The 26,526-nt window shown below is 50.1% G+C and overlaps 1 protein-coding gene across 2 annotated transcripts in view; it reads right to left on the bottom strand.

The window, feature by feature from the left end:
• The window catches only part of hspa12b (heat shock protein 12B), a 39,485-nt gene extending 15,882 nt beyond the window's left edge, over nucleotides 1–23,603 (bottom strand). The window contains exons 1-6 of one of the 2 annotated variants that reach the window (XM_072454681.1): nucleotides 23,537–23,603; nucleotides 21,560–21,639; nucleotides 21,373–21,494; nucleotides 20,782–20,971; nucleotides 9,646–9,750; nucleotides 8,371–8,487 (exon numbers count right to left, since the gene is read on the bottom strand). In XM_072454681.1, the coding sequence (XP_072310782.1) occupies nucleotides 8,371–8,487; nucleotides 9,646–9,750; nucleotides 20,782–20,971; nucleotides 21,373–21,494; nucleotides 21,560–21,639; nucleotides 23,537–23,573 (651 nt within the window). In that variant the 5' untranslated portion in view covers nucleotides 23,574–23,603. The remainder of the gene's footprint in view (nucleotides 1–8,370; nucleotides 8,488–9,645; nucleotides 9,751–20,781; nucleotides 20,972–21,372; nucleotides 21,495–21,559; nucleotides 21,640–23,536) is intronic. The other variant, XM_072454682.1, reaches the window with a different exon arrangement.
• Between the last annotated feature and the right edge of the window lie 2,923 nt (nucleotides 23,604–26,526).

Genomic DNA, 26,526 nt, shown 5'->3' with positions numbered 1-26,526 from the left:
TTATATATATTGCATGAATCACAATCCTAAGGGTTTAATCTTCTGTATTCTGGTGCATTTTAGATGCAATATTATTAGCAACTCTGTACTATTATGAGGGCCCCCACAGTCCCTTCAATTCCCTGTTCCGCCCCTGCACCAGCATCACCAGAGCAGACTGAGCCTCGAGAAAACACTAAAGGCTAAAAACTATTCCTTTTATCCATTTGTGAGAAGTGCACCAGCTCGACGTATCACACATCTTCTCCCTCTGCACTGCAGACCTCAGACACGACACAGACTTTGTGGACTGGTGTCAGCGAAACCACCTCCTCATCAACGGGGGAAGACCAATGAGATGCCCCACGCCCCCCTCACCAGTGAACATCCAGGGACGGGACAGGCCACGCCCCCCTCACCAGTGAACATCCAGGGACGGGACAGGCCACGCCCCCCTCACCAGTGAACATCCAGGGACGGGACAGGCCACGCCCCCCTCACCAGTGAACATCCAGGGACGGGACAGGCCACGCCCCCCTCACCAGTGAACACGCCCCCCTCACCAGTGAACACGCCCCCCTCACCAGTGAACACGCCCCCCTCACCAGTGAACACGCCCCCCTCACCAGTGAACACGCCCCCCTCACCAGTGAACATCCAGGGACGGGACAGGCCACGCCCCCCTCACCAGTGAACATCCAGGGACATTGAGAGAGTGACTCATACAAGGACCTGGTGTTTCATCTGAACCACAAACTGGACTCATAACACAGACTGAACAGGAAGAGCCAGAGTCGGCCTAAGGAGACTAAGGAGACTCAGGTCTTTTGGAGTGACAGGGCCGCTCCTGACAGGGCCGCTCCTGACAGGGCCGCTCCTGACAGGGCCGCTCCTGACAGGGCCGCTCCTGACAGGGCCGCTCCTGACAGGGCCACTCCTGACAGGGCCGCTCCTGACAGGGCCGCTCCTGACAGGGCCGCTCCTGAAGACCTTCTCCTCCTCTGTGGTGCATCAGCTCCTGTAGGTGTGGTCATCACAGAGGGAGAGGAAGAAGCTGGACAAAGCTCCGTCCTGGACTGTCCTCTGGACTCGGTGCAGGAGGTGGGGGACAGAAGGGTCCTGGCTAAACTCACATCTATGCTGGACCATGAGTGTCGCCCCCTGCAGACACTGTGTCCCCTGCAGGACACTCTGTCCCCTGCAGGACACTCTGTCCCCTGCGGAGAGCAGCTTCAGTGACTGATCCACACTCGCTGTGTGAACAAACACTAACAAACACTGCCCTGAACACGTGCAATACCGTCATATTCATGTGCAATTACTGATGTAAATAAGAGTGTTTTATTTTGTTTACTTGCTTACTATTAGTATTATTTAGTCTTATGCTAGCTATTTTTACTTTACTTTATTTTATTTTATTATTATTATGTTATTATTATCTTATCTTTGTTTTTATTTTTTATCTTTATCTTTATCTTTTTATTTTATTTATTTATTTTATTTTATTTTCTTCTCCCTCTATTCCCTATTAAGATATGAGAGGAGTTTTGTTCATAAGCAGTGGAACAACCAAGTTTGCCCTTGTGTGGACAATAAAGGATTATCTTATCTTATCTTGCTTCATTCTGTCTTTTTTAATGGAATATGAGGCCAATTTTTATCATCCAAAGACCGTTTTACTCCAAAAGTGTAAAACAGTCTCAATTGTGTCTGTTTAAAGGGGTTTGTAGAGCGAGCTGCCGCGCGCATCTCAAACTCGCTCTGGAGTGAGAGAACATGAGGCTCTCGTGTCCTAAAGGTCGTTTTCAGATGCTAAAGAATAAAAGACAAAGTAGGCTCCACGTTTATTTGTAATTGTAATGTGCAGCGGCCGCACAATAAGCCCTTCAATCCAAAGTGCCTGGTCAAGCTGAGTCTGAGGCCAGACTTTGGGACACAGATATTAATATATATTGTAATATAATGTTTGAGGAAAGAGCTTGTAATATCAGTGCTCCAAGAATAATGACGGATTGCAGTTATTTAAAAAACATTCTGTCTAAAGTCACAATCCTCTTTATAACTCTACAAACATCTTCTGAAATAAATCCATTTACTTTTATAATGCACATTTTATGTCCAAGCCGGTTCCCAAAGTGCTGCACATCAGGTCCATCACCAGTTCTCCCAACCGCTCGTGTAAAATCTTCATTTTAAGGCGAATCGGAAACTCTAATATTTACAGATAAAATAATACTTTCAGACAATCAAATAAACTAAATGACTACAAATGTATACATAAAAGTATATATCTAATTTCTCTTTTATTTGGATTCAAAACTGGAGTTCTATCAGAGGTCAGTATGAGAGTGTAGCAGGGCGGGGCTGGGCTCACTTCCTGTTTGCTCGCCGGTCCCTTATTGTGCTCTCCTCATGACATCATCACCACAGGAAGAGGCGGAGTCACTGCTTCGATCTGCCACAGCTCACGCTCTGAAAACACATGGTTCTGTTTCTGTTGGGGCTGGGCAACAATTACCGTTTTTAAATGCAAAATTCAAAATGAATTCAAAAGTGTAAAGTGCATCAGCATTTTTATTCAGTAGCAGTTAAATAAAATATGAAGTATTCACTTGCCACAAAATCCTGAGCCACAATCATTAAAGATGAACAGACTTCAGAGGGAACGTCAGAAACATTGTATCTCATGAAACATTAGACACAAAACACATTTTAGGAGCAGCAGAAGCAGAAAACACTTCAGTTCAGTTTGAACATTCTTAGAACTTGACACTAAAGCGCCAGAACATGAGTTATAAATACATTGTGTACATTTTAACTTAAACAATGTCATCAAACACAAAACTAAAGCTTATTGCCACTGCCAGGGCATCGAAAAGAACCAGAAAAGTTTGTAGATTCTTAAAACTGGGTGTTTTTTTACTCCTCTGCACTGAGCCAGTTGCTAAGGCACCAGATTATTCACCTTTTCATCTGATAAAGACGCTTCTCGTGGATCTCCCCAGCTACGGCCCCCGGCGGGACCTGCTCACCCGGGCCCCCGCCGGGACCTGCTCACCCGGGCCCCCGCCGGGACCTGCTCACGCGGGCCCCCGGCGGGACCTGCTCACCCGGGCCCCCGCCGGGACCTGCTCACGCGGGCCCCCGCCGGGACCTGCTCACCCGGGCCCCCGCCGGGACCTGCTCACCCGGGCCCCCGCCGGGACCTGCTCACGCGGGCCCCCGGCGGGTTGCCTCGGCTGGCGCCTACCAGCTAACTTTGTAAAGTTAATAAACCAAAGCCATGATCTGCCATTAAACTCCATTTACACCACAAGAAAAGCAGCACAGCACAACTCCTCCACTGAGCATGTGCAGGACGAGTCGACTCCACTGAGCATGTGCAGGACGACTCTCCTCCACTGAGCATGTGCAGGACGACTCTCCTCCACTGAGCATGTGCAGGACGAGTCGACTCCACTGAGCATGTGCAGGACGACTCTCCTCCACTGAGCATGTGCAGGACGACTCTCCTCCACTGAGCATGTGCAGGACGACTCTCCTCCACTGAGCATGTGCAGGACGACTCTCCTCCACTGAGCATGTGCAGGACGACTCTCCTCCACTGAGCATGTGCAGGACGACTCTCCTCCACTGAGCATGTGCAGGACGACTCTCCTCCACTGAGCATGTGCAGGACGACTCTCCTCCACTGAGCATGTGCAGGACGACACGACTCCACTGAGCATGTGCAGGACGACTCTCCTCCACTGAGCATGTGCAGGACGACTCGACTCCACTTAGCATGTGCAGGACGAGTCGACTCCACTGAGCATGTGCAGACGACTCTCCTCCACTGAGCATGTGCAGGACGACTCTCCTTCACTGAGCATGTGCAGGACGACTCTCCTCCACTGAGCATGTGCAGGACGAGTCGACTCCACTGAGCATGTGCAGGACGACTCTCCTCCACTGAGCATGTGCAGGACGACTCTCCTCCACTGAGCATGTGCAGGACGACTCTCCTCCACTGAGCATGTGCAGGACGAGTCGACTCCACTGAGCATGTGCAGGACGACTCTCCTCCACTGAGCATGTGCAGGACGACTCTACTCCACTGAGCATGTGCAGGACGACTCTCCTCCACTGAGCATGTGCAGGACGACTCTACTCCACTGAGCATGTGCAGGACGAGTCGACTCCACTGAGCATGTGCAGGACGACTCTCCTCCACTGAGCATGTGCAGGACGAGTCGACTCCACTGAGCATGTGCAGGACGACTCTCCTCCACTGAGCATGTGCAGGACGACTCTACTCCACTGAGCATGTGCAGGACGTGTCGACTCCACTGAGCATGTGCAGGACGACTCTCCTCCACTGAGCATGTGCAGGACGACTCTCCTCCACTGAGCATGTGCAGGACGACTCTCCTCCACTGAGCATGTGCAGGACGAGTGGACTCCACTGAGCATGTGCAGGACGACTCGACTCCACTGAGCATGTGCAGGACGACTCAACTCCACTGAGCATGTGCAGGACGACTCGGTGCACTTCTGCTGCTGAGTGTATTTTACGGACATGAGTCCGGCGCGTCTAGAACGCGCGTCCGGTGCGTTTGTCTTTCTAATGTTCACGCGCTCAAATTCTGCGTCGGGCACGATTCGTCCGCAGCGGTTTGTACGAGGCTTTAGAACTGGTGCGGACCAGGGGGCTATGAGGGGGCTATGAGGGGCTATGAGGGGGCTATGATGGGGCTATGAGGGGCTATGAGGGGGCTATGATGGGGCTATGAGGGGCTATGAGGGGGCTATGATGGGGCTATGAGGGGCTATGAGGGGGCTATGAGGGGCTATGAGGGGGCTATGAGGGGCTATGAGGGGGCTATGAGGGGGCTATGAGGGGCTATGAGGGGGCTATGAGGGGGCTATGAGGGGGCTATGAGGGGCTATGAGGGGGCTATGAGGGGGCTATGAGGGGGCTATGAGGGGGCTATGAGGGGGCTATGAGGGGCTATGATGGGCTATGAGGGGCTATGAGGGGGCTATGAGGGGGCTATGAGGGGCTATGAGGGGGCTATGAGGGGCTATGAGGGGGCTATGAGGGGGCTATGAGGGGGCTATGAGGGGGCTATGAGGGGGCTATGAGGGGGCTATGAGGGGCTATGAGGGGGCTATGAGGGGGCTATGAAGGGGCTATGAGGGGCTATGAGGGGGCTATGAGGGGCTATGAGGGGGCTATGAGGGGCTATGAGGGGGCTATGAGGGGGCTATGAGGGGCTATGAGGGGGCTATGAGGGGGCTATGAGGGGGCTATGAGGGGCTATGAGGGGGCTATGAGGGGGCTATGAGGGGGCTATGAGGGGGCTATGAGGGGGCTATGAGGGGCTATGATGGGCTATGAGGGGCTATGAGGGGGCTATGAGGGGGCTATGAGGGGCTATGAGGGGCTATGAGGGGGCTATGAGGGGGCTATGAGGGGCTATGAGGGGGCTATGAGGGGTCTATGAGGGGCTATGAGGGGGCTATGATGGGGCTATGAGGGGGCTATGAAGGGCTATGAGGGGGCTATGAGGGGCTATGAGGGGGCTATGAGGGGGCTATGAGGGGGCTATGAGGGGCTATGAGGGGGCTATGAGGGGCTATGAGGGGGCTATGAGGGGGCTATGAGGGGGCTATGAGGGGCTATGATGGGGCTATGAGGGGCTATGAGGGGGCTATGAGGGGGCTATGAGGGGGATATGAGGGGCTATGAGGGGGCTATGAGGGGGCTATGAGGGGGCTATGAGGGGCTATGAGGGGGCTATGAGGGGGCTATGAGGGGGCTATGAGGGGGCTATGAGGGGCTATGATGGGGCTATGAGGGGCTATGAGGGGGCTATGAGGGGGCTATGACGGGGCTATGAGGGGCTATGAGGGGGCTATGAGGGGGCTATGAGGGGGCTATGAGGGGGCTATGAGGGGCTATGAGGGGGCTATGAGGGGGCTATGAGGGGCTATGAGGGGGCTATGAGGGGGCTATGAGGGGGCTATGAGGGGGCTATGAGGGGGCTATGATGGGGCTATGAGGGGCTATGAGGGGCTATGAGGGGGCTATGAGGGGGCTATGAGGGGCTATGAGGGGGCTATGAGGGGGCTATGAGGGGGCTATGAGGGGGCTATGAGGGGCTATGAGGGGGCTATGAGGGGGCTATGAGGGGGCTATGAGGGGGCTATGAGGGGGCTCCCTGATGGCACAGGGCACAAAGGAGTTTCTTTACACATTTTACTTTACGCTCAGTCCCAATGAGAGGAGCTCATGTGATGTGTCGTCATCTATGACTTTATAACTGAGTCAAAGAACTGCTTTTCTCTAATGCAAGCACAGCTGATTTTTGACTGGTTTCTGATTTTCTTTTTAAAAATTGTTATATTATTAAAAAATAGACAGAATGGGAGAAGATAATTGCCGTAGTTATTGCACTTGTCTGCAGGGCCTGGCCCTCTTATCAACAAGGTCCCATTAGGCCCCCCGAAAATACTTTGCAATCTATTCAAAATAACGTATCCTATTTTTTTCTTTAGATTTACATTAAAAGTGACTATTGATTTACAATAGTAAATATTCTACTACTACATTACTATATTATGTCAAGTGGATTTCAAACTCAATATTATTATATTGCTTGTTGTGGACAACCTTTGGAGGACCCCACTTTGGGAACCACTGGTATAATCCACATGATATGTACTAGAATAGATAGATCTAAAATCACTGATGTGGACAGAATAGACATAAGTGATCACGCTCCGAGATACATTACTGAAAAAACACCAAAAAACCCAATCAAACCATCAAAAATATTGAAAAAACACAAAAGGGGAATTGCAATATTGATTTCAAACCAAAGAGCTTTTGAACAAAGTTTTGAATGCAAAGCTGATGATGACAGAGTATGTATTGGTCAAAGGAACTAATAATGGAAAGGTTTTTGCTCTGTTGCATGTGTGTGCTCCACCAGGAAGTGATTTCACCTTTATACGAATATTTTGAACCTGATTGCGAACCACTCTGAGGGAACCCATCCATCTATCTTCTTCCGCTTATCCGGGGCCAGGTCGCGGGGGCAGCATTCTAAGCAGGGACTCTCAGACTTCCATCTCCCCCAGACACTTCCTCCAGCTCCCTCCGGGGGGATCCCGAGGCGTTCCCAGGCCAGCTGAGAGACATAGTCCCTCCAGCGTGTCCTGGGTCTTCCCCGGGGCCTCTTCCGGTTCTGAGGGAACCCTAATCTGTAATTTTCGCATCCAACCTACATTGGACGTGTCAAATTCGAGAAGCACTGGAGTAACAATAAAGTTCCGTAAATTAATGAAAAATATAGAATTGATTGACGAGGGAGATGAACCCTAATGCATGCTAATATACACATTTCTTTCCTAATCCACATGCAATCTGTTTCAGAATGGACTATTTCTTTATCTTTATGAAAACCAAAAAGCAGGACAAAAGAGACAAAAGGGAAATAGAACCAAGAAGAAATGGCAGCTCTATCCCTTAGGTGTCTGAAAAACTACTAAGGATTTTTAAACAGCATGAAATACCTGTTTATTTTAAACCGGGCAACACTTTAAGACAAAAAACGGTTCACCCTTAGGACAAGATGCCTAGTCAAACACAGAGTAATGTAGTTTATTCTGTCCAATGCAGTAGTCTCACTATGTAAAGAGCGCCACATAGTGAAACTAAACAGCCACTGCACAAGAGGCTTTATCAGCACGTCAGACACTGGAGTTCAGGACCACAGAGCGACGTGCATCTGCATCTTAAAGACACAAACCACTCCATCAAATACAGAGAGGAGAAGATTCTGAGCAGGACAAAAGATGCTTTGAAAGAAGATTTAAAGTCTTTGTTCAAAAAGAGAATCCTTCTTTAAACAGAAATGGAGGTTTAAGATTAAATGTACTGGTCCTATAAAATAGTCTTTTGAAGCCTGGGAGCGGGGGAAGCCCAGATCATTCTGATGTTAATCAGGTACTCAACAGTGATGAGGGAGCTACAGCCAGCTTACAAAAGGATTTTGATAGCCCATTACAGGGCTGTTAGGATACAGAGAAGATGAGTCTCAAAACTGTAAACAAGCTGTATTATCATGAGGTTCCTCCCGGTGGGCAGGTTCTCAGACTAGACCCGCAGATTGAGAATGACTCTTGGATGACTTTTTCTACAATGGAACCCTCCTGGACGAATGAGGCATTATTATGTTATTTTTAAATGTTAAACTCACTGTACAATGTTTCTTACTGCAATTAAAAAAAAAAACACAGGTGGAAGGGGGCTACTGGGAGGGGCCGGGCCGGGCGGGGCCGGGCGGTCAGACCTAAACAGCTCGGGTTCCGAGTCCCGCTCGGGTGTGTGTGTGAGTGCAGTACCAGGTAGGCAGCCTCTCTCATGAACTGTTTGGCCGGTTGTCTCCACACAGCTGGAACAGTGAGGACCCAGCGGATCTCCTCTGCCTCCATCACCAATGACAACTGCTCCATCACCTCCTGCACACAGTGATACGAAGAGGATGAGGTGTGTGTGTGTGTGTGTGTGTGTGTGAGGGGTGTGTGTGTGTGTGTGTGTGTGTGTGGGGGGTGTGTGTGTGTGTGTGTGTGTGTGGGGGGGGGTGTGTGTGTGTGTGTGTGTGTGAGGGGTGTGTGTGTGTGTGAGGGGTGTGTGTGTGTGTGTGTGAGGGGTGTGTGTGTGTGTGTGTGTGTGTGTGTGTGTGAGGGGTGTGTGTGTGAGGGGTGTGTGTGTGTGTGAGGGGTGTGTGTGTGTGTGTGTGTGAGGGGTGTGTGTGTGTGTGTGTGTGTGAGGGGTGTGTGTGTGTGTGAGGGGTGTGTGTGTGTGAGGGGTGTGTGTGTGTGTGTGTGTGTGTGAGGGGTGTGTGTGTGTGTGTGAGGGGTGTGTGTGTGTGTGTGTGTGAGTGTGTGTGTGTGAGGGGTGTGTGTGTGTGTGTGTGAGGGGTGTGTGTGTGAGTGTGTGTGTGTGTGTGTGTGTGAGGGGTGTGTGTGTGTGTGTGAGGGGTGTGTGTGTGTGTGAGTGTGTGTGTGTGTGTGTGTGTGTATGTGTGTGTGTGTGTGTGTGTGTGTGAGGGGTGTGTGTGTGTGTGAGGGGTGTGTGTGTGTGTGTGTGTGAGGGGTGTGTGTGTGTGTGTGTGTGTGAGGGGTGTGTGTGTGTGTGAGGGGTGTGTGTGTGTGAGGGGTGTGTGTGTGTGTGTGTGTGTGTGAGGGGTGTGTGTGTGTGTGTGAGGGGTGTGTGTGTGTGTGTGTGTGAGTGTGTGTGTGTGAGGGGTGTGTGTGTGTGTGTGTGAGGGGTGTGTGTGTGAGTGTGTGTGTGTGTGTGTGTGTGAGGGGTGTGTGTGTGTGTGTGAGGGGTGTGTGTGTGTGTGAGTGTGTGTGTGTGTGTGTGTGTGTATGTGTGTGTGTGTGTGTGTGTGTGTGAGGGGTGTGTATGTGTGTGTGTGTGTGTGTGTGAGGGGTGTGTGTGTGAGTGTGTGTGTGTGTGTGTGTGTGTGAGGACAGGTACTTATAACATTGCGTTTACACTAATATCTGTGTAAACGCACCTGGAGACCTGCCTTATGGGGACCGTCCTCCCATGACGTAATGACCTTTATTTTGAGATCAAAATAATGACATGTTTGTGTGAGTAGGTTCTACCTTGAGGGCGTGTTCTCTGAAGAAACGCAGGGCGTGGGCAAAAACCTCGATGGCTCTGACCTTTTGGCCGTTCACTGCCTCCAAGTCCGTCTCCATGGAGAGATCCTGAGAGACAAGACGCAGGAATATGAATATATATGAGAAACAGAGACTAATCTCTTGACAAGGTGTGTCTTCAGTCGACCAAGGATGTCTTTAGTTAACTACGGCCCTGTCGTGCAGTATATACCTGTCACTTATTGTGTCCCATGAACACAAAAAAACCCTGCCCAGTCACCAAGCAACGCCCAACAGAAAACAGTGTCTGATTGTTTGATTGTTGGACCTGCCGGATGTCCAGTTAATCCATCTCAGAGAACTTCCTGATGTACTTCCTCATGTACTTCCTGATTCCCTCCTACTTCCTTTTAAAGGGATATTTGGCTCAGGGATGTGATGTTGAATGTTACTTGATCATTTGTTGACCTCTAATGCTGGATCCCATGTCCCTTAAAGCCACAAATGTCACAGCTAAGATACAAACGAGATGTAATGGTCCATTAGACGGATGGTCACGTGTCCTCAGTGCTACAGGCGTCCAATCCTGTGGCAGGAGGGCCTTGGGGCGGGGCCTTGGGTTTTTGCACTAACCACAAAAGATGTTGTATTCGTGTTCTAGAATCTGATGATGTCATAATCTCAGATGGAGGGCGGGGCCTATATCACTAAATAGGAGAGAAATATTGTGTGTTGAACGTTTGTTTGGGCCTCAGAAGAGTAAAAACATGTGCTTTTCCCTTTGATGCTCAGTTTGTGGAATATAATAATCCCAATTCTTCATCAAAATATATTGGTATTGAACTGGCAAAGCTGCTCCTAGAGATGGGCATCTGGACCCGCTCCTGTCTAAAAGAGCACATTTCTGGATTCACCAGATTAAACCTGGGTCCGATAGAGGACGTGCACCTGACGTCACGTGATTCAGTTGCGCAACCGCTGCAGACGGCAAAAACACACAGAGACACGTAATACACGTACACGCTCTGTGATGTCAGACCTTTCTGTAAATGATGGACTTTCTGAATCTGCTGCGAGGTCGTCAGACCCTCACAAAGAGCGTTATTTATCCAAGATTGGTGAGACAGGCCCAGAACCGCGCTCCTGCCGAAAGCGATGTTACAGCCAGTGTTTTCAGCGAGTCGCGGCTCTTGGGCAGTAACAGTGACACTACCTGGACATCTACAATTACCTGATCAACAAACGGTCTTCGTACACTGCTGAAGCACTGACAAGGTACAAGAGCTTGGATGGCTATAAATACTTTGTGTCTGGATGAATTAATGAACTCGTTCTGAAAACACCGTCTTTATCAACTTGCCCAAACTGATCATTAGCAAAGCAATTTCCATTCAACCTCCCGTCAGCACTACGCTACTGAAATCATATTTCTACTGCCACGTTTGCAGAATACATTATGTTTGGCTACTTGCTGCAGAGGCAAAATACATAGCTGCTAGGCTAGGCTACGTGTAGCTTTCTGGCGTGTTTACGTGCTACTTGTAGTAGGCCTTATGCACGTAAACACGCCAGAAAGATATTAGAGTCGTCCTGGACCCGGTTTTCCATAATGAATAAGATATGCATATATTTTTTTCACGTCACCTAAATCAATCTATCTATTTATTTTAGTTACACATAGATTTTAAGGTAGTTCTAACTTCATGTTTCGATGCAGTAAATAAGAGTAATAAACAACCCCGCCTTCTTTTTCTTCTGGTCATTTCTCATCAAACAGTGGAAATCAGGACTCTTTTTTATAGTAATATTTTTTTCAAAATTGATAGATCTTTATGAAGTATCACACATAAATATCGAAGATTATCAGGTTTTAAAATGTAAATAGGTAAGTCGTTCTAAAGGTCAGAGGGCGGGGCCAGGATGAGATCATTTCAGTTTTTTGTACATTCCTTTCGGATCCAGACACTGGACACATTTTTTAAAGAAAATGCATTACATTGAGTTTGGAAATATGTGGTTTGGTTAAATATAATACAACATGGTATAAGAATAAAAAGGACATAAGGAGCGTTGCGTTACAGTTACAGTAATGTTAAAACCGGTGTCCATTTGGAGAGAGGGCGTGACTCGCTGCATAAAAATTATACGAGTGTAAATTTAGCTACAATTTATACCCGAATAGACAACCTTTTTTTCATAATAAAACATCATCATTTTATGTTGAGTCCCATCAATTTGTAACTCCCTGAATTGTTTTTGAGCGTCTAAGAAATCGGGCCAATGTTTCCAAAAATAAAGCAAACAGAAGGAGAGACCAGGCACAGCCCTGTCCAGAGATGACCATTGATTCTAAGTCTTGATGTTGGACCATTGTAAAGAGCCCCAATTTGTTTAATATTTCAATCGTCTATTTGACATTTATTTAGCACTTTAAATACATAAGTCCAGCGTCAAAACTAATTATTACTGCTTTGTTTTGTTGTATTTGTCTCATTCTGTGTAAAGATGTCGTCTTGTGTTTGTCGTTTGCTCATGAATCCTGTCTGATCTTTGTGGATTCAGTTTGGGAGGATTTGTTCCATTCTTTTGGACATAATTGAGGTGTATAAACGATATATAAACGATAGTCACATTCAGGATAGAAATGGGTCTATGTGAGGCACAGTCGCTCCGTCCCTTCTTTTGGTCTCCCTGCTCAGGAACAGCAGCACAGCCAATTTTCACATCCAAAAAAAGCATGGCGCAGCCAATAGGAGTGAATAGGAGAAGGTGAGAGCCAATCACAAATTAGACACGAGCAGCCACCCTGAGTGAGGACAGTGTGCGTTTAAATCAATCACATTTCGTAATAAGTGATGTAACACAGAGGAATAAAGTCTGGCGGTAATGCAACACTCGGATGCCAACCGCCATAAAACAACAACAACAACAACAATGTTGGGAGGAGCCTTTATGCTGACGATGGCGCTCTATGGGTGAGAGGGAGGAATCTCCGGTTTTACGAGGCGAAACTGCAAAGGGCAATACAGCAGGTGGAGCAGTGGACCCTGAAGTGGGGGTTTAAACTGTCCGTACGGAAGTCTCAAGTGATCTGTTTCTTCAATGGGCATAGGGACGTCTCCCTTCGACTGCATGGGCAGGTGCTCGAACAGGTCAGGGAGGTGAGGTTCTTGGGGGTCACCTTTGACGAGAGGCTTAGTTGGCGTCGGCACATTGATGAGGTCAGTGGTAAATGCAAAAGGGTGAATAACTTGCTTCGTTGTCTATCCGGCCAGGACTGGGGGGCCAGCAGAAGGTCGCTCCTGGGTATTTATCGGGCCGTCATGAGGGCGGCTATTGATTATGGCTGTATAGCCTACATGTCTGCGGCTGAGACTAACTTAAAGAAGCTTGATGTGGAGCAAGCCCAGGCCTTGCGCATCTGCTGTAGGGCTTTTAGGACCTCCCCTGTCTCGGCGCTGCAGGTTGAGTTGGGGGAATTGCCGTTACGGCTCCGGAGGCTAGAACTTCTGTTGGCTTACTGGGTGAATGTGCAAGGTCATACGAGCTCTCACCCGGTGAGGGACTTTCTCAGGGTTGATGGGGGGCAGAGTGAGGCTGGCGGTATGGTTTTCAGCCAGGTAGGAAATGCGAAGGCGCGGCTTGCGGGGGTTGGTGATCTGCGTGTGAGCCCGTCGGTGGCTTTGTCTGCTATGGCTCCGTGGAAGTTTGTCCCGGCTCCTGTTGATGTTAGCTTGCATGGCAAGCTTAGAGGAGTCGCTGGGAGGGCACCGCAGTTTGCCGTTCAAGCGCTCATCGATAAGCACTCAGGTGATGTGTTTATTTATACCGACGGGTCTAGGGATCCTGAGAGTGGGCGTACTGGCGCCGCTTATTTTGTGCCTGACCTGGGGCTAGCGGTCAAGAAGAGGTTGACAGATCGCCTTTCTGTTTTCACGTCGGAACTTATAGCGATACGGTTGGCGTTGGAATGGGCGGAATCTGCTTTGCAGTGTTGCGGCACTGTGGTGGCCTCTGACAGCCTTTCTGCATTGCAAAGCATTAAATCTGGGAAATCGGATTGCAGACAGGATGTGTTGAATGGCATCTTCTGTCTGATGCTCTCCCTGTCCAGGAAGGATGTGAGGGTTTCCTTCATTTGGGTCCCTGCGCATGTGGGGGTGGATGGTAACGAAATGGCTGATGCACTGGCTAAACGTTCCCTTCGGCGGCCATCAATTGATGTGGCGGTTGAGTTGGGCAAGTCTGAAATCAAGCCCGTTATCAAGAGTCATGTGGTCGGCCTTTGGCAGGAATTTTGGAGCCACTGTGTTACTGGACGGCATCTCTATCACATACAGGGTAGTGTGGGTCCTTGCGGGTCTATGGGCAGGAACGCGTGGGAGGAAAGGGCCTTGAGGATGGCCATACTGGACTCAATTGGTCACTGAGTAGGATAGGCAAACATCCGACCGGTCTGTGTGGTCACTGTCGGGTGCCAGAGACTGTCGAGCATGTGCTGATTTGCTGTGAGGCTTATGATAGGGAAAGGGCCGGGTTGGCCTTGTGGTTTCGGAATAATGGGCGGGAGTTCAATCTGCGGAACGTTCTGGCGATCCAGTCACAGGGTTTGTGTCAGGCTGTGGTTGCTTACTTATGTAGCACAGGGCTGGGTAAACGTTTATAGAGGTGGGGGGTGTTGGAGACTGAGCCGAGGTTGAGGAGCAAGAGGATGTTCTAACGCGCTTGGACTTCATGGGCCTAGAAACGCCAAAGTTGTTGTTGTTGTTGTTGTTGTTGTTTTATGGCGGTTGGCATCCAAGTGTTGCATTACCGCCAGACTTTATTCCTCAGACTTTGTCATGGAGGAAGGACTTCTAAAGGATAAAACGACAAAGACGTCCCATGACCTCATGGGCTTTGTAAAACAACAAAGACGTCCCATGATCTCATGGGCTTTGTACTTCCAAAGCACCGAACGTCAAAGAGGGAGAGGAAGATGAAGAAGAGTCTCCCTGGAATAAAGCCGGTTGGTCTCTGACACAACAACTAGATGCAACACTTGGATGCCAACCGCCATTATTGTACAAAACTGTGAGGAGACCTTGCTCAACACCCGGTCTGGAGAGACGGGAGATGGCGGAGGAGAGTGGATCGGGGATGGAAGACGTTCTGGACGGCGTGGAGGAGCAGCCTTTTCTGCCTGCACGTGCCCGGAAACGTAAAAAGTCCCTTAGCTCGTCCGAGGGTTCTGGGAATGAGCAGCAGGATGAGGCTGAAGCTATTGATATCCGGGGTGAGAGCAGAGACTGTAAGGTGATCATAAAGCTTGCACAGGATAGTGCATCCTTTATCGGTTTGGGGTAAGATGTGACAGCTTGTCGGTAATGGTAACACTTGAAGGGAGGTGCCTGCCTAGTAAGGTGTTCATTGGGTACATGTGCTATAGCGTCAGGCCATATGTTCCGCCGCCCCTGCGTTGCTTTAAGTGCCAGCGCTTTGGGCATATTGCAGCGGTCTGTAGAGGGAGGCAAAGGTGTGGTAAATGTGCAGGAGATCATGAGTATGGGAAGTGTGACGTGGGAGCAAAACTGAAGTGCTGTAACTGTGGGGAAGAACATAGCTCTGCCTACGGGGGATGCAGGTTTAGCAAAAGAGCTGCTGAGGTGCAGAAAATAAAGGTCTCTCAAGGTATATCCTATGCAGATGCAGTCAAGAAAGTTTCAAGTAACGAGTTTAGAGTAAATACAGAGAGAGGAGCCAGCGCTGCTCCCAGCCAGGGCGAAATGAGAAAGGCCAGCGTGGCTCCCAAGAAGTGTGAAGGTTTCAAGAGTGGAGGTCCCAAGTGTGCAGGTTCCAGAATTAATGAGAATACCCTGGTTGTGGATAGAGAGGATTTTGTACTCTTTATGGTGGATGTTGTAAACTGTGCTGCTCAGACTCAAAGCAGAACTGAAAGGATCAGGATCATTGCTAAAGCTGCGGGGAGATTCCTTGGAACAAAGGAGCTTGATTGGGCAGATATAGAAAACAGGCTAAAGGCGCTGAATGGGAGTCGGAGTGATGGGGGTGACGAGATGGGGGTGGGGGTGGTCTCCTGTCCTCGCCCAGTCTCGTAGACGCACGGCTACCAAGCGGCGACATCAGTGGACATATTAAAGCCTATAGAATGAAGCCTGAAGAATAAAGCTGTACGGTGGAAGCACCGAACGTCAAAGAAGGAGAGGAAGATGAAGAAGAGTCTCCCTGGAATAAAGCCGGGTGTTGTCTCTGAAACAACAACAACTATTCTAGTCACAAAGACATATCATGACCTCATGGGCTTTGTAACACCAAAGCAATGGAAGGAGTACTTTTACGGACTACGACAGAGTCTGAGGACTTGAGAGTCTGAGGACTACGAAACGTCTGAGGAATAAAGTCTGGCGGTAATGCAACACTCGGATGCCAACCGCCATAAAACAACAACAACAACAACAACAACAACTATTCTAGTCACAAAAACACATCATGACCTCATGGGCTTTGTAACGCCAAAGCAATGGGAGGAGTACTTTTACGGACTACGACAGAGTCTGAGGACTACGAAACGTCTGAGGAATAAAGTCTGGCGGTAATGCAACACTCGGATGCCAACCGCCATAAAACAACAACAACAACAACAACAATTTAAACTAGGGAGGACTACGAAAAGTCTGAGGATTAAAGTCTGGCGGTAATGCAACACTCGGATGCCAACCGCCATAAAACAACAACAACAACAACAACAACAACAACATATGGATACCAGTTGCCATAAAACACCATAGAAGAACCCGGTCTGGAGAGACGGGAGATGGCTGAGGAGAGTGGATCGGTGGTCGAAGACGTTCTGGACGGCGTGGAGGAGCAGCCTTTTCTGGCTGCACGTGCCCGGAAACGTGAAAAGTCCCTTAGCTCGTCCGAGGGTTCTGGGAATGAGCAGCAGGATGAGGCTGAAGCTATTGATATCCGGAGTGAGAGCAGAGACTGTGAGGTGATCATAAAGCTTGCACAGGATAGTGCATCCTTTAAGGAGTGGAATTCAGTGGCATTGTCAAAGAGCCTAACTGTAGCTGTGGGAGTGATCAAGAGTGCGAGTGTCCTTAGAGATGGCTCGCTGCTGGTCGTGTGCAAGGACGCGGCTCAGCAACGGAAGGCGATTGGAACTAAACGTCTGGGTGGAAAGGACATTCTTGTGTCTGATGCTGAAAGAAACACGGTCAGAGGAGTTATCGTAGGCGTCCCTACGGCGACGTCTGTGGATGAAGTTAAGGAGAATTTGACTGGAGCTAAGGTGCTGGACGCTAGGCGGTTGAAGGTGACCCGGTCTGGGGTAAGATGTGACAGCTTGTCGGTAATGGTAACACTTGAAGGGAGGTGCCTGCCTAGTAAGGTGTTCATTGGGTTCATGTGCCATGACGTTAGGCCATATGTTCCACCGCCCCTGCGTTGCTTTAAGTGCCAGCGCTTTGGGCGTGTTGCAGCGGTCTGTGGAGGGAGGCAAAGATGTGGTAAATGTGCAGGAGATCACGAGTATGGGAAGTGTGACGTGGGAGCAAAACTGAAGTGCTGTAACTGTGGGGAAGAACATAGCTCTGCCTATGGGGGATGCAGGTTTAGCAAAAGAGCTGCTGAGGTGCAGAAAATAAAGGTCTCTCAAGGTATATCCTATGCAGATGCAGTCAAGAAAGTTTCAAGTAACGAGTTTAGAGTAAATACAGAGAGAGAAGCCAGCGCTGCTCCCAGCCAGGGCGAAATGAGAAAGGCCAGCGTGGCTCCCAAGAAGTGTGAAGGTTTCAAGAGTGGAGGTCCCAAGTGTGCAGGTTCCAGAATGAATGAGAATACCCTGGTTGTGGATAGAGAGGATTTTGTACTCTTTATGGTGGATGTTGTAAACTGTGCTGCTCAGACTCAAAGCAGAACTGAAAGGATCAGGATCATTGCTAAAGCTGCAGGGAGATTCTTTGGAACAAAGGAGCTTGATTGGGCAGATATAGAAAACAGGCTAAAGGCGCTAAATGGGAGTCGGAGTGATGGGGGTCTGCTTTTGGGGAGTCAGAGTGATCAGAGTGACGAGATGGGGGTGGGGGTGGTCTCCTGTCCTCGTCCAGTCTCGTAGACGCACGGCTACCAAGCGGCGACATCAGTGGACATATTAAAGCCTATAGAATGAAGCCTGAAGAATAAAGCTGTACGGTGGAAGCACCGAACGTCAAAGAAGGAGAGGAAGATGAAGAAGAGTCTCCCTGGAATAAAGCCGGTCGGTCTCTGAAACAACAACAACTATTCTAGTCACAAAGACATATCATGACCTCATGGGCTTTGTAACACCAAAGCAATGGAAGGAGTACTTTTACGGACTACGACAGAGTCTGAGGACTACGAAAAGTCTGAGGAATAAAGTCTGGCGGTAATGCAACAATTGGATGCCAACCGCCATAAAACAACAACAACAACAACAACAACAACAACAATTTAAACTAGGATAAGATAAGATAAGATATTCCTTTATTGTCCCACATGGGGAAATTTCATTGGTGCAACGCAGGTAGATACAGAGGTAGATACAGAAGAACAGATCACTTATAGGAAGTCTGAAAAACACTTTCAGTAGAAGATCTCCTATAAATAAATAAAAACTCCAATAGACAAATAAATAAATAAATACCATTGCATGTGATCACGACAGTAATTGCACATGAATATGTGTCACGACAGCACATGGATTGCACATGAATTTCACAGCAATTGCACATATGACAGAATTGCACATCAGTATTAGGTTAGGCCAGTATTGCGAGTGTTCAGTACTAACAGTTTTTGTTATAAAGTCTGACAGCAGCAGGAAGGAAAGACCTACGGAACCTTTCCTTCACACATCGAGGGTGGATCAGTCTCTCACTGAAGCTGCTCTCCAGAGAGGACAGAGTGTCCTGCAGGGGACAGAGTGTCCTGCAGGGGGTGACACTCATGGTCCAGCATAGATGTGAATCTAGCCAGGACCCTCCTGTCCTCCACCTCCTGCACCGAGTCCAGAGCACAGCCCAGGACCGAGCTGGACTTCTTGATGACTCTGTCCAGCCTCTTCCTCTCCCTCTCTGTGATGCTGCTGCTCCAGCAGGCTACACTGTACAGGAGGGCTGATGCCACCACAGAGTCGTAGAAGGTCTTCAGGAGTGGCCCTGTCACTCCAAAAGACCTGAGTCTCCTCAGGAGGTAGAGCCGACTCTGGCTCTTCCTGTACAGTGCGTCTGTGTTATGAGTCCAGTCCAGTTTGTGGTTCAGATGAACACCAGGTACTTGTATGAGTCCACTCTCTCAATGTCCCGTCCCTGGATGTTCACTGGTGAGGGGGCAGTGGGGTGGCGTCTGCGGAAATCCACCACCATCTCCTTGGTCTTCCCCGCGTTGATGAGGAGGTGGTTCCGCTGACACCAGTCCACAAAGTCCTGCTCCAGTCCTCTGTACTCCGCGTCATCGTCATCCGTGATGAGTCCGATGATGGCAGAGTCATCAGAGAACTTCTGCAGGACACAGCTGTCCGTGTCGTGTCTGAAGTCTGCAGTGTAAAGGGTGAAGAGAAAGGGCGCGAGGACAGTGCCCTGGGGCGCCCCCACACTGCAGGTCCTGATGTCAGACACACAGTCCCGTGCTCTCACAAACTGGGGTCGGTCTGTGAGGTAGTCCAGGATCCACTCTGCAGGTCATACTCCACACCAGCCGTCTCCAGCTTGTCCCTCAGGAGCTGATGGTGTTGAAGGCGCTGGAAAGATTGAAGAACAGGAACCTCACAGAGCTGCCAGGCTTTTCCAGGTGAGAGAGAGAGCGGTGCAGCAGGGAGATGACGGCGTCCTCCACTCCGATGCCAGACCGATATGCAAACTGCAGCGGGTCCATGGCTGAGCTCACGGTGGAGCGGAGGTGGTCCAAGATCAGCCGCTCCAGTGTCTTCATCAGGTGGGACGTGAGAGCCACTGGCCTGAAGCTGTTGAGGTCTTTGGGGCGCGGTGTCTTAGGCACAGGTACCAGACAGGAGGTCTTCCAGACCTGTGGTACCACCCTCAGCTTCAGGCTCATGTTGAAGACATGCTCCATAACTCCACACAGTTCATCTGCGCAGGACTTAAGGAGCCTGAGGCTGATGCCGTCAGGTCCTGCTGCCTTCCTCACTTTAATCCTCTTCAGCTCACTCCTCACCTGTGCTGCTGTGACAGTCAGTGGTTGGCAGGGGGACCGTGTGCTGGGGGGATGGGTGAGTCCAGGCGAAGTGGGGAGCTGATGGTCCGGGGCAGATAAGCGAAGAGGAACAGATGCAGGGCATTGTCCAGCTGTGGAAGAGGGAGCATGCAGCTGTGCAGGGGGAGGGGCGGGTGACCGATCAAACCTCAAGAAGTGAGCATTTAAATCATTCACCCACTGTAGATCCCCTACAGTGGGTGAATGATTTAAATGGGATTTTGAAGCCCGAGATGGTTTTCAGGCTCCTCCACACTCCCTGAATGTTCTTCTGCTGCAGCTGCTCCTCCATCCTCCTCTTGTAGCCGGCCTCAGCCTGCCTGATCTTCCTCCTCAGCTCCTTCTGCACAGTCCTCAGCTCCTCCTTGTTCCCTGACCTGAAGGCTCTCTTCTTCTCCTTCAGCAGAGCCTTCAGTTCACGGTTAAACTACTGCACAATCCCAATGAGCTGGTTTGATCACCCGAGTCAGAGCCCCCGACCCGAGTCAGAGCTCCAGTCCCGAGTCAGAGCCCCCGAGTCAGAGCCCCCGTCCCGAGTCAGAGCCCCCGTCCCGAGTCAGAGCCCCCGTCCCCCTGAGTCATAGCCCCCGTCCGGAGTCAGAGCCCCCGTCCCAAGTCAGAGCCCCCGACTTCGAGTCAGAGCCCCCGTCCCGAGTCATAGCCCCCGTCCCGAGTCAGAGCCCCCGTCCCGAGTCCCAAGTCAGAGCCCCTCCAGTCAGAGCCCCCGACCCGAGTCATAGCCCCCGTCCCGAGTCTCTGCCCAGCCATCTCTCATCGCCCCGTCATCATCAGGATGATGGATAGTCATGGTCTGGTTGTTGTTCTGGTGAATGATCGTTGATGGTTGAAAACACTTGAGGTCGTGAGTGAAATGAAGCGTTTGGATGAGTCTCTCTCTCTTACACTGGTGCTGTGGATTTTCATCTTGAACTTGTCGAAGTAGAGCCAGTGTCGCGCCTCGTCCGGGTCCAGGTCGTGGTAAAAGTCCCGTGCGGAGTAGCCAAAACTGTGGAACCGGAGGTCAGGGGTCAGCAAGAGGCAGGTTGGGCTCTTCTGATTGGCTACTCCGGGGTCTCCGCCCTCCCAGCGCCTGCTCCCATTGGACACATAGTAAGTCATCTTTCTCAAGCGAGCCTGTTAAACATTCTAGACCAGGACTAAACTAGGATTAAACCAGGACTAAACTAGGATTAAACCAGGACTAAACCAGAATTAAACCAGGACTAAACCAGGACTAAACCAGGACTAGACCAGGACTAGACCAGGACTAGACCAGGACTAGACCAGGACTAAACCAGGACTAAACCAGGACTAAACCAGGACTAGACCAGGACTAGACCAGGACTAAACCAGAACTAAACCAGGACTAGACCAGGACTAAACCAGGAATAAACCAGGACTAAACCAGGACTAAACCAGGACTAAACCAGGACTAGACCAGGACTAGACCTGGACTGAGCCCGGACCAGCCCACAGTTGTGCACAGGCTCTTACTTCATCACGTGGATGGCCTCTGAGTGGGTGAAGCTGAAGGCGTAGCCACTGGAGGTTGTTCCAAAATCGATGGCCACCACCACAGAGAACGGACAGGCCATGTGAGGCCAGAGCTCGACCTTCTGCAGGAAACCACACACTCAGCACACACTGGCTCACATCTTAAGTAAGAGCTGGAGGGCATTACCGGGGAGGGTGTGGGTGTCAGGGGGGTGATGCCACACTCACTCCGGACAGTGGCAGGTGAAGACGGCACAGAGAGCTCATCTGAAAAACAGGGCTGACAAGTTACAAAGATGAAAGGCACCAGGCGGGACGTCCTGATAACAACCTGTCTCATGTTTGTTAGCACAGATTGTATATTCACTGTAGGAATGCATGTCCTCATTTATTACACTTCCAAGTGTCGAAATCTGTGTGTACCTCCGGTGCACCACGAAAACCAAGCCTTCCATGTGATTTGTCAATGTCGATGTGAGCGCCACAGCTTACAATTTTTGGTTCCCAGAATCCTCAAGGAAGGTTTTTTTTAAGTTAGCAGAATGTTCCCTGAAGGTTGTTTCCCTCCTAAATGTAAATTGTAACCTTCAAGTAATCTTTATAGAACATTTTTTGAACGTTCCCCTATAGAAAAACTAACTCTTGATGGATCTTTTGAAACGTCTGGATAGGGTGTTGCTAGCTTAAACCTGTTGCTAAGGGCTTGTGTTCAGCTGACATGGATCTACAGCATTCACAGAAGACTAGTTTTGTGGAGAACTTCTCCTGTTTTCAGATTGTGAACTTCTTCTCGGTTGAAAACCCTTCCGTTTTCTTAAAAATAGCTTTTAGATCTTTAATTTTGGCAGCTCATGCTCTGATTGGTCGGAGTGGTCACGTGGTCACTGCGCATGTTGGCGGACTGAGAAGCACTGAATGTAGCTAGCGCTATATTAAATACAGCTTTGAACCAGCAGCAAAGGGCGTGTGGATATTTCATTGTTAGTTACTGAACTTTCATCTCACAAAAACACAAGGACAACGTTTTTTTTGAGATTTTCACCATGTTCTAGCGTTTAGCCAATCACGTGATGCCACACCCGTTTATCATGTTAGATGGATTGGACTGATTCAATACACAACAATAGCAATGATTCAAATCCTGTGTTTTTAACGTCTAATCATCGTAAACATGAAGAGCCTGAGCGACAAACACAGACTCTAAAAGATCGTTTTAAGTCTGTTTGTTAAAACTTGGCGCTGCTGTTGCTTCCCTTCTCCTCTGCACATGCTCAGTTAGAGCGTGCAGCGCTCTAAAACAAGCTGCTGTCCACTCAGGTTGTAAAGAATATGTTACATGAACACGCCCACAGACTGAGCAGCTGCAGGAGAAGAAGAACCAAGCTTCCTGCAGTACTGCTCAGCGGCCTGTAGAGGCTTGAGCAGCAGAAGTGAGGGGGAAACAGGCTTATTTGGATTTATTTTGGAATAATTTAAATATAGTTGTTACACACGGTCATTTAGAGTACCCCTGTGCCCTGTGAGAGAGTACCCCTGTGCCCTGAGAGAGAGTACCCCTGTGCCCTGAGAGAGAGTACCCCTGTGCCCTGAGAGAGTACCCCTGTGCCCTGAGAGAGTACCCCTGTGCCCTGAGAGAGAGTACCCCTGTGCCCTGAGAGAGAGTACCCCTGTGCCCTGAGAGACTACCCCTGTGCCCTGAGAGAGAGTACCCCTGTACCCTGAGAGAGAGTACCCCTGTGCCCTGAGAGAGAGTACCCCTGTGCCCTGAGAGAGAGTACCCCTGTGCCCTGAGAGAGAGTACCCCTGTGCCCTGAGAGAGAGTAGCCCTGTGCCCTGAGAGAGAGAGTACCCCTGTGCCCTGAGAGAGAGAGTACCCCTGTGCCCTGAGAGAGAGAGTACCCCTCTGCCCTGAGAGAGTACCCCTGTGCCCTGAGAGAGAGTACCCCTGTACCCTGAGAGAGAGTACCCCTGTGCCCTGAGAGAGAGTAGCCCTGTGCCCTGAGAGAGAGAGTACCCCTGTGCCCTGAGAGAGAGAGTACCCCTGTGCCCTGAGAGAGAGTACCCCTGTGCCCTGAGCAGCCCTGAGCAGCCCTGAGCAGACCTGAGCAGCCCTGAGCAGCCCTGAGCAGCCCTGAGCAGAGGTGGTGGCAGTATTGAGGCTCACTGTGCAGCTGCAGCTCTGGAGGCTCTAGCTCGGCCATGGCCCCCTGCAGGAGTCGTGAGGAACAACACTTCAGATGTTCAGCTTGTGATTGGAGAAGTCCTTTTATTGGTTCATCACATGCTGAGATCTGTTGGAACAACGGATTAAATTCACTTCACGAAGTCAGAATATTTTACTCTATTCACAACAACACAGTTCATTTTCCCACCAAAACACAGTTTGAATTTGTTTGTTAATTTACAGTAAGATAAAGACCTTGGGTACTTCTGGAATGTACTTCTGCTGCAGCCAAAAAAGCCATTAGATTCTTCACTATCTCTATCTGGTTTAGTTTGTTTTGATTTTGTTTCCGTTATGTATTATATAGAAATAATACTAATATTAGGAATAATACAAAATCAACAATTTGAGAGAAAAACTCTAAAAACACATATTTTTTTACAATGAAAAATGTAATCTTTTCCCAAACCTGTGGCACAGAATATGGAGCACAGGCCTGACTAGCAGACAACAAGGGAGGACGTTGAAAATCTCTGGGTAATATCTGTGCTTATTACCCAGTGGTTAAGGCGGCAGCACATATGCCATGCTCCAAGTGCAGCCGGTGTCCTGAGTTTGAATCCCGGCTCCGACAATTCATTGCATGTCCTCCTTTTTCACCTCGTCTCATCTCGTCTCTGCTCAGCTGTACTGTCTAATTAAGCCTACCAGCCAGAAATATTTTTTTTAACAAAAAAATGGCAAATTTTGTCATTTTTGGACTCGCAGTGACCGCCAGGGGTCAGGCTTCCACAGTCCAGGGGTCAGGCTTCAACCGTCCAGGGGTCAGGCTTCAACAGTCCAGGGGTCATGCTTCCACAGTCCAGGGGTCATGCTTCCACAGTCCAGGGGTCAGGCTTCAACCGTCCAGGGGTCAGACTTCAACAGTCCAGGGGTCAGGCTTCCACAGTCCAGGGGTCATGCTTCCACAGTCCAGGGGTCGGGCTTCAACAGTCCAGGGGTCAGGCTTCAACAGTCCAGGGGTCATGCTTCCACAGTCCAGTGGTCAGGCTTCCACAGTCCAGGGGTCGGGCTTCAACAGTCCAGGGGTCAGGCTTCAACAGTCCAGGGGTCATGCTTCCACAGTCCAGGGGTCATGCTTCCACAGTCCAGGGGTCGGGCTTCAACAGTCCAGGGGTCAGGCTTCAACAGTCCAGGGGTCATGCTTCCACAGTCCAGGGGTCGGGCTTCAACAGTCCAGGGGTCAGGCTTCAACAGTCCAGGGGTCATGCTTCCACAGTCCAGGGGTCAGGCTTCCACAGTCCAGGGGTCATGCTTCCACAGTCCAGGGGTCAGGCTTCCACAGTCCAGGGGTCGGGCTTCAACAGTCCAGGGGTCAGGCTTCAACAGTCCAGGGCTCAGGCTTCAACAGTCCAGGGGTCAGGCTTCCAAAGTCCAGGGGTCATGCTTCCACAGTCCAGGGGTCGGGCTTCAACAGTCCAGGGGTCAGGCTTCAACAGTCCAGGGCTCAGGCTTCAACAGTCCAGGGGTCAGGCTTCCACAGTCCAGGGGTCAGGCTTCCACAGTCCAGGGGTCAGGCTTCCACAGTCCAGGGGTCGGGCTTCAACAGTCCAGGGGTCAGGCTTCAACAGTCCAGGGGTCAGGCTTCCACAGTCCAGGGGTCAGGCTTCCACAGTCCAGGGGTCGGGCTTCAACAGTCCAGGGGTCGGGCTTCAACAGTCCAGGGGTCAGGCTTCAACAGTCCAGGGCTCAGGCTTCAACAGTCCAGGGGTCAGGCTTCCACAGTCCAGGGGTCAGGCTTCCACAGTCCAGGGGTCGGGCTTCAACAGTCCAGGGGTCAGGCTTCAACAGTCCAGGGCTCAGGCTTCAACAGTCCAGGGGTCAGGCTTCCACAGTCCAGGGGTCATGCTTCCACAGTCCAGGGCTCAGGCTTCAACAGTCCAGGGGTCAGGCTTCCACAGTCCAGGGGTCAGGCTTCCACAGTCCAGGGGTCGGGCTTCAACAGTCCAGGGGTCAGGCTTCAACAGTCCAGGGCTCAGGCTTCAACAGTCCAGGGGTCAGGCTTCCACAGTCCAGGGGTCATGCTTCCACAGTCCAGGGGTCGGGCTTCAACAGTCCAGGGGTCAGGCTTCAACAGTCCAGGGGTCAGGCTTCAACAGTCCAGGGGTCAAGCTTCAACAGTCAATGATTGAAAACGTCTCGATCACAGCGATCGAGAGACTAAATCTCCCGATTTTATGATATTTCAATCGACCTTTTTTACGCCGTTATCCTTTATTTTGGTAGTGAAGGCGAGCAGGGGGAACATGCCGAACCTGCTGGGGACACGGGCGCCGCCATGTTTGTTGTGATGACGTTGCTGGGCGTGTTTCCCTCCCAGAATGCAATGCGCAAGTCAAATTTAAATGAAGCCACACCATGACGCAGAACGACATGAGCGGTGGCGAGGGCAGTGGCGCTGACAGAACCAAATCAACAGGCAAAAGGCGATATAGGTTCCCTCCTGCCTGGTCTGTTTAATACAGAAACATTATGCAGGACCAAAAGTAAAGTCGCACATGCGTTGCGCAATGCGTTATTTGTCCCTTGGGATGAAAGATAGGTTTAATAGTTTGTAGAAAGTATGTCAGAGTGTTTAACGTTAGAGGGAAAGTTACCAGAAAAAAACATTAGTGGATTATGTGTATTACCTTTCACCATAAGGTGCAGAAGGTGTGGAAAGTTTGGAAGGAGAGGAAGGTGTGGAAGGTGTGGAAGTTGTGTAAGGTGTGGTAAGGTGAGGAAGGTGTGGAAGGTGAGGAAGGAGTGGAAGGTGTGGAAGGTGTGGAAGCTGAAGAAGGAGTGGAAGGTGCGGAAGGTGTGGAAGTTGTGTAAGGTGTGGTAAGGTGAGGAAGGTGTGTAAGGTGAGGAAGGAGTGGAGGGTGAGGAAGGAGTGGAAGGTGAGGAAGGTGTGGAAGTTATGGAAGGTGAGGAAGGTGTGGAAGGTGAGG

This window comes from Eucyclogobius newberryi, unplaced genomic scaffold (assembly GCF_026437365.1).
Source record: "Eucyclogobius newberryi isolate DKJ021-1_F unplaced genomic scaffold, fEucNew1.0.hap1 SCAF_2, whole genome shotgun sequence".
Lineage (NCBI taxonomy): Eukaryota > Metazoa > Chordata > Actinopteri > Gobiiformes > Gobiidae > Eucyclogobius > Eucyclogobius newberryi.
This window is presented reverse-complemented; position numbering and strand designations above follow the sequence as displayed.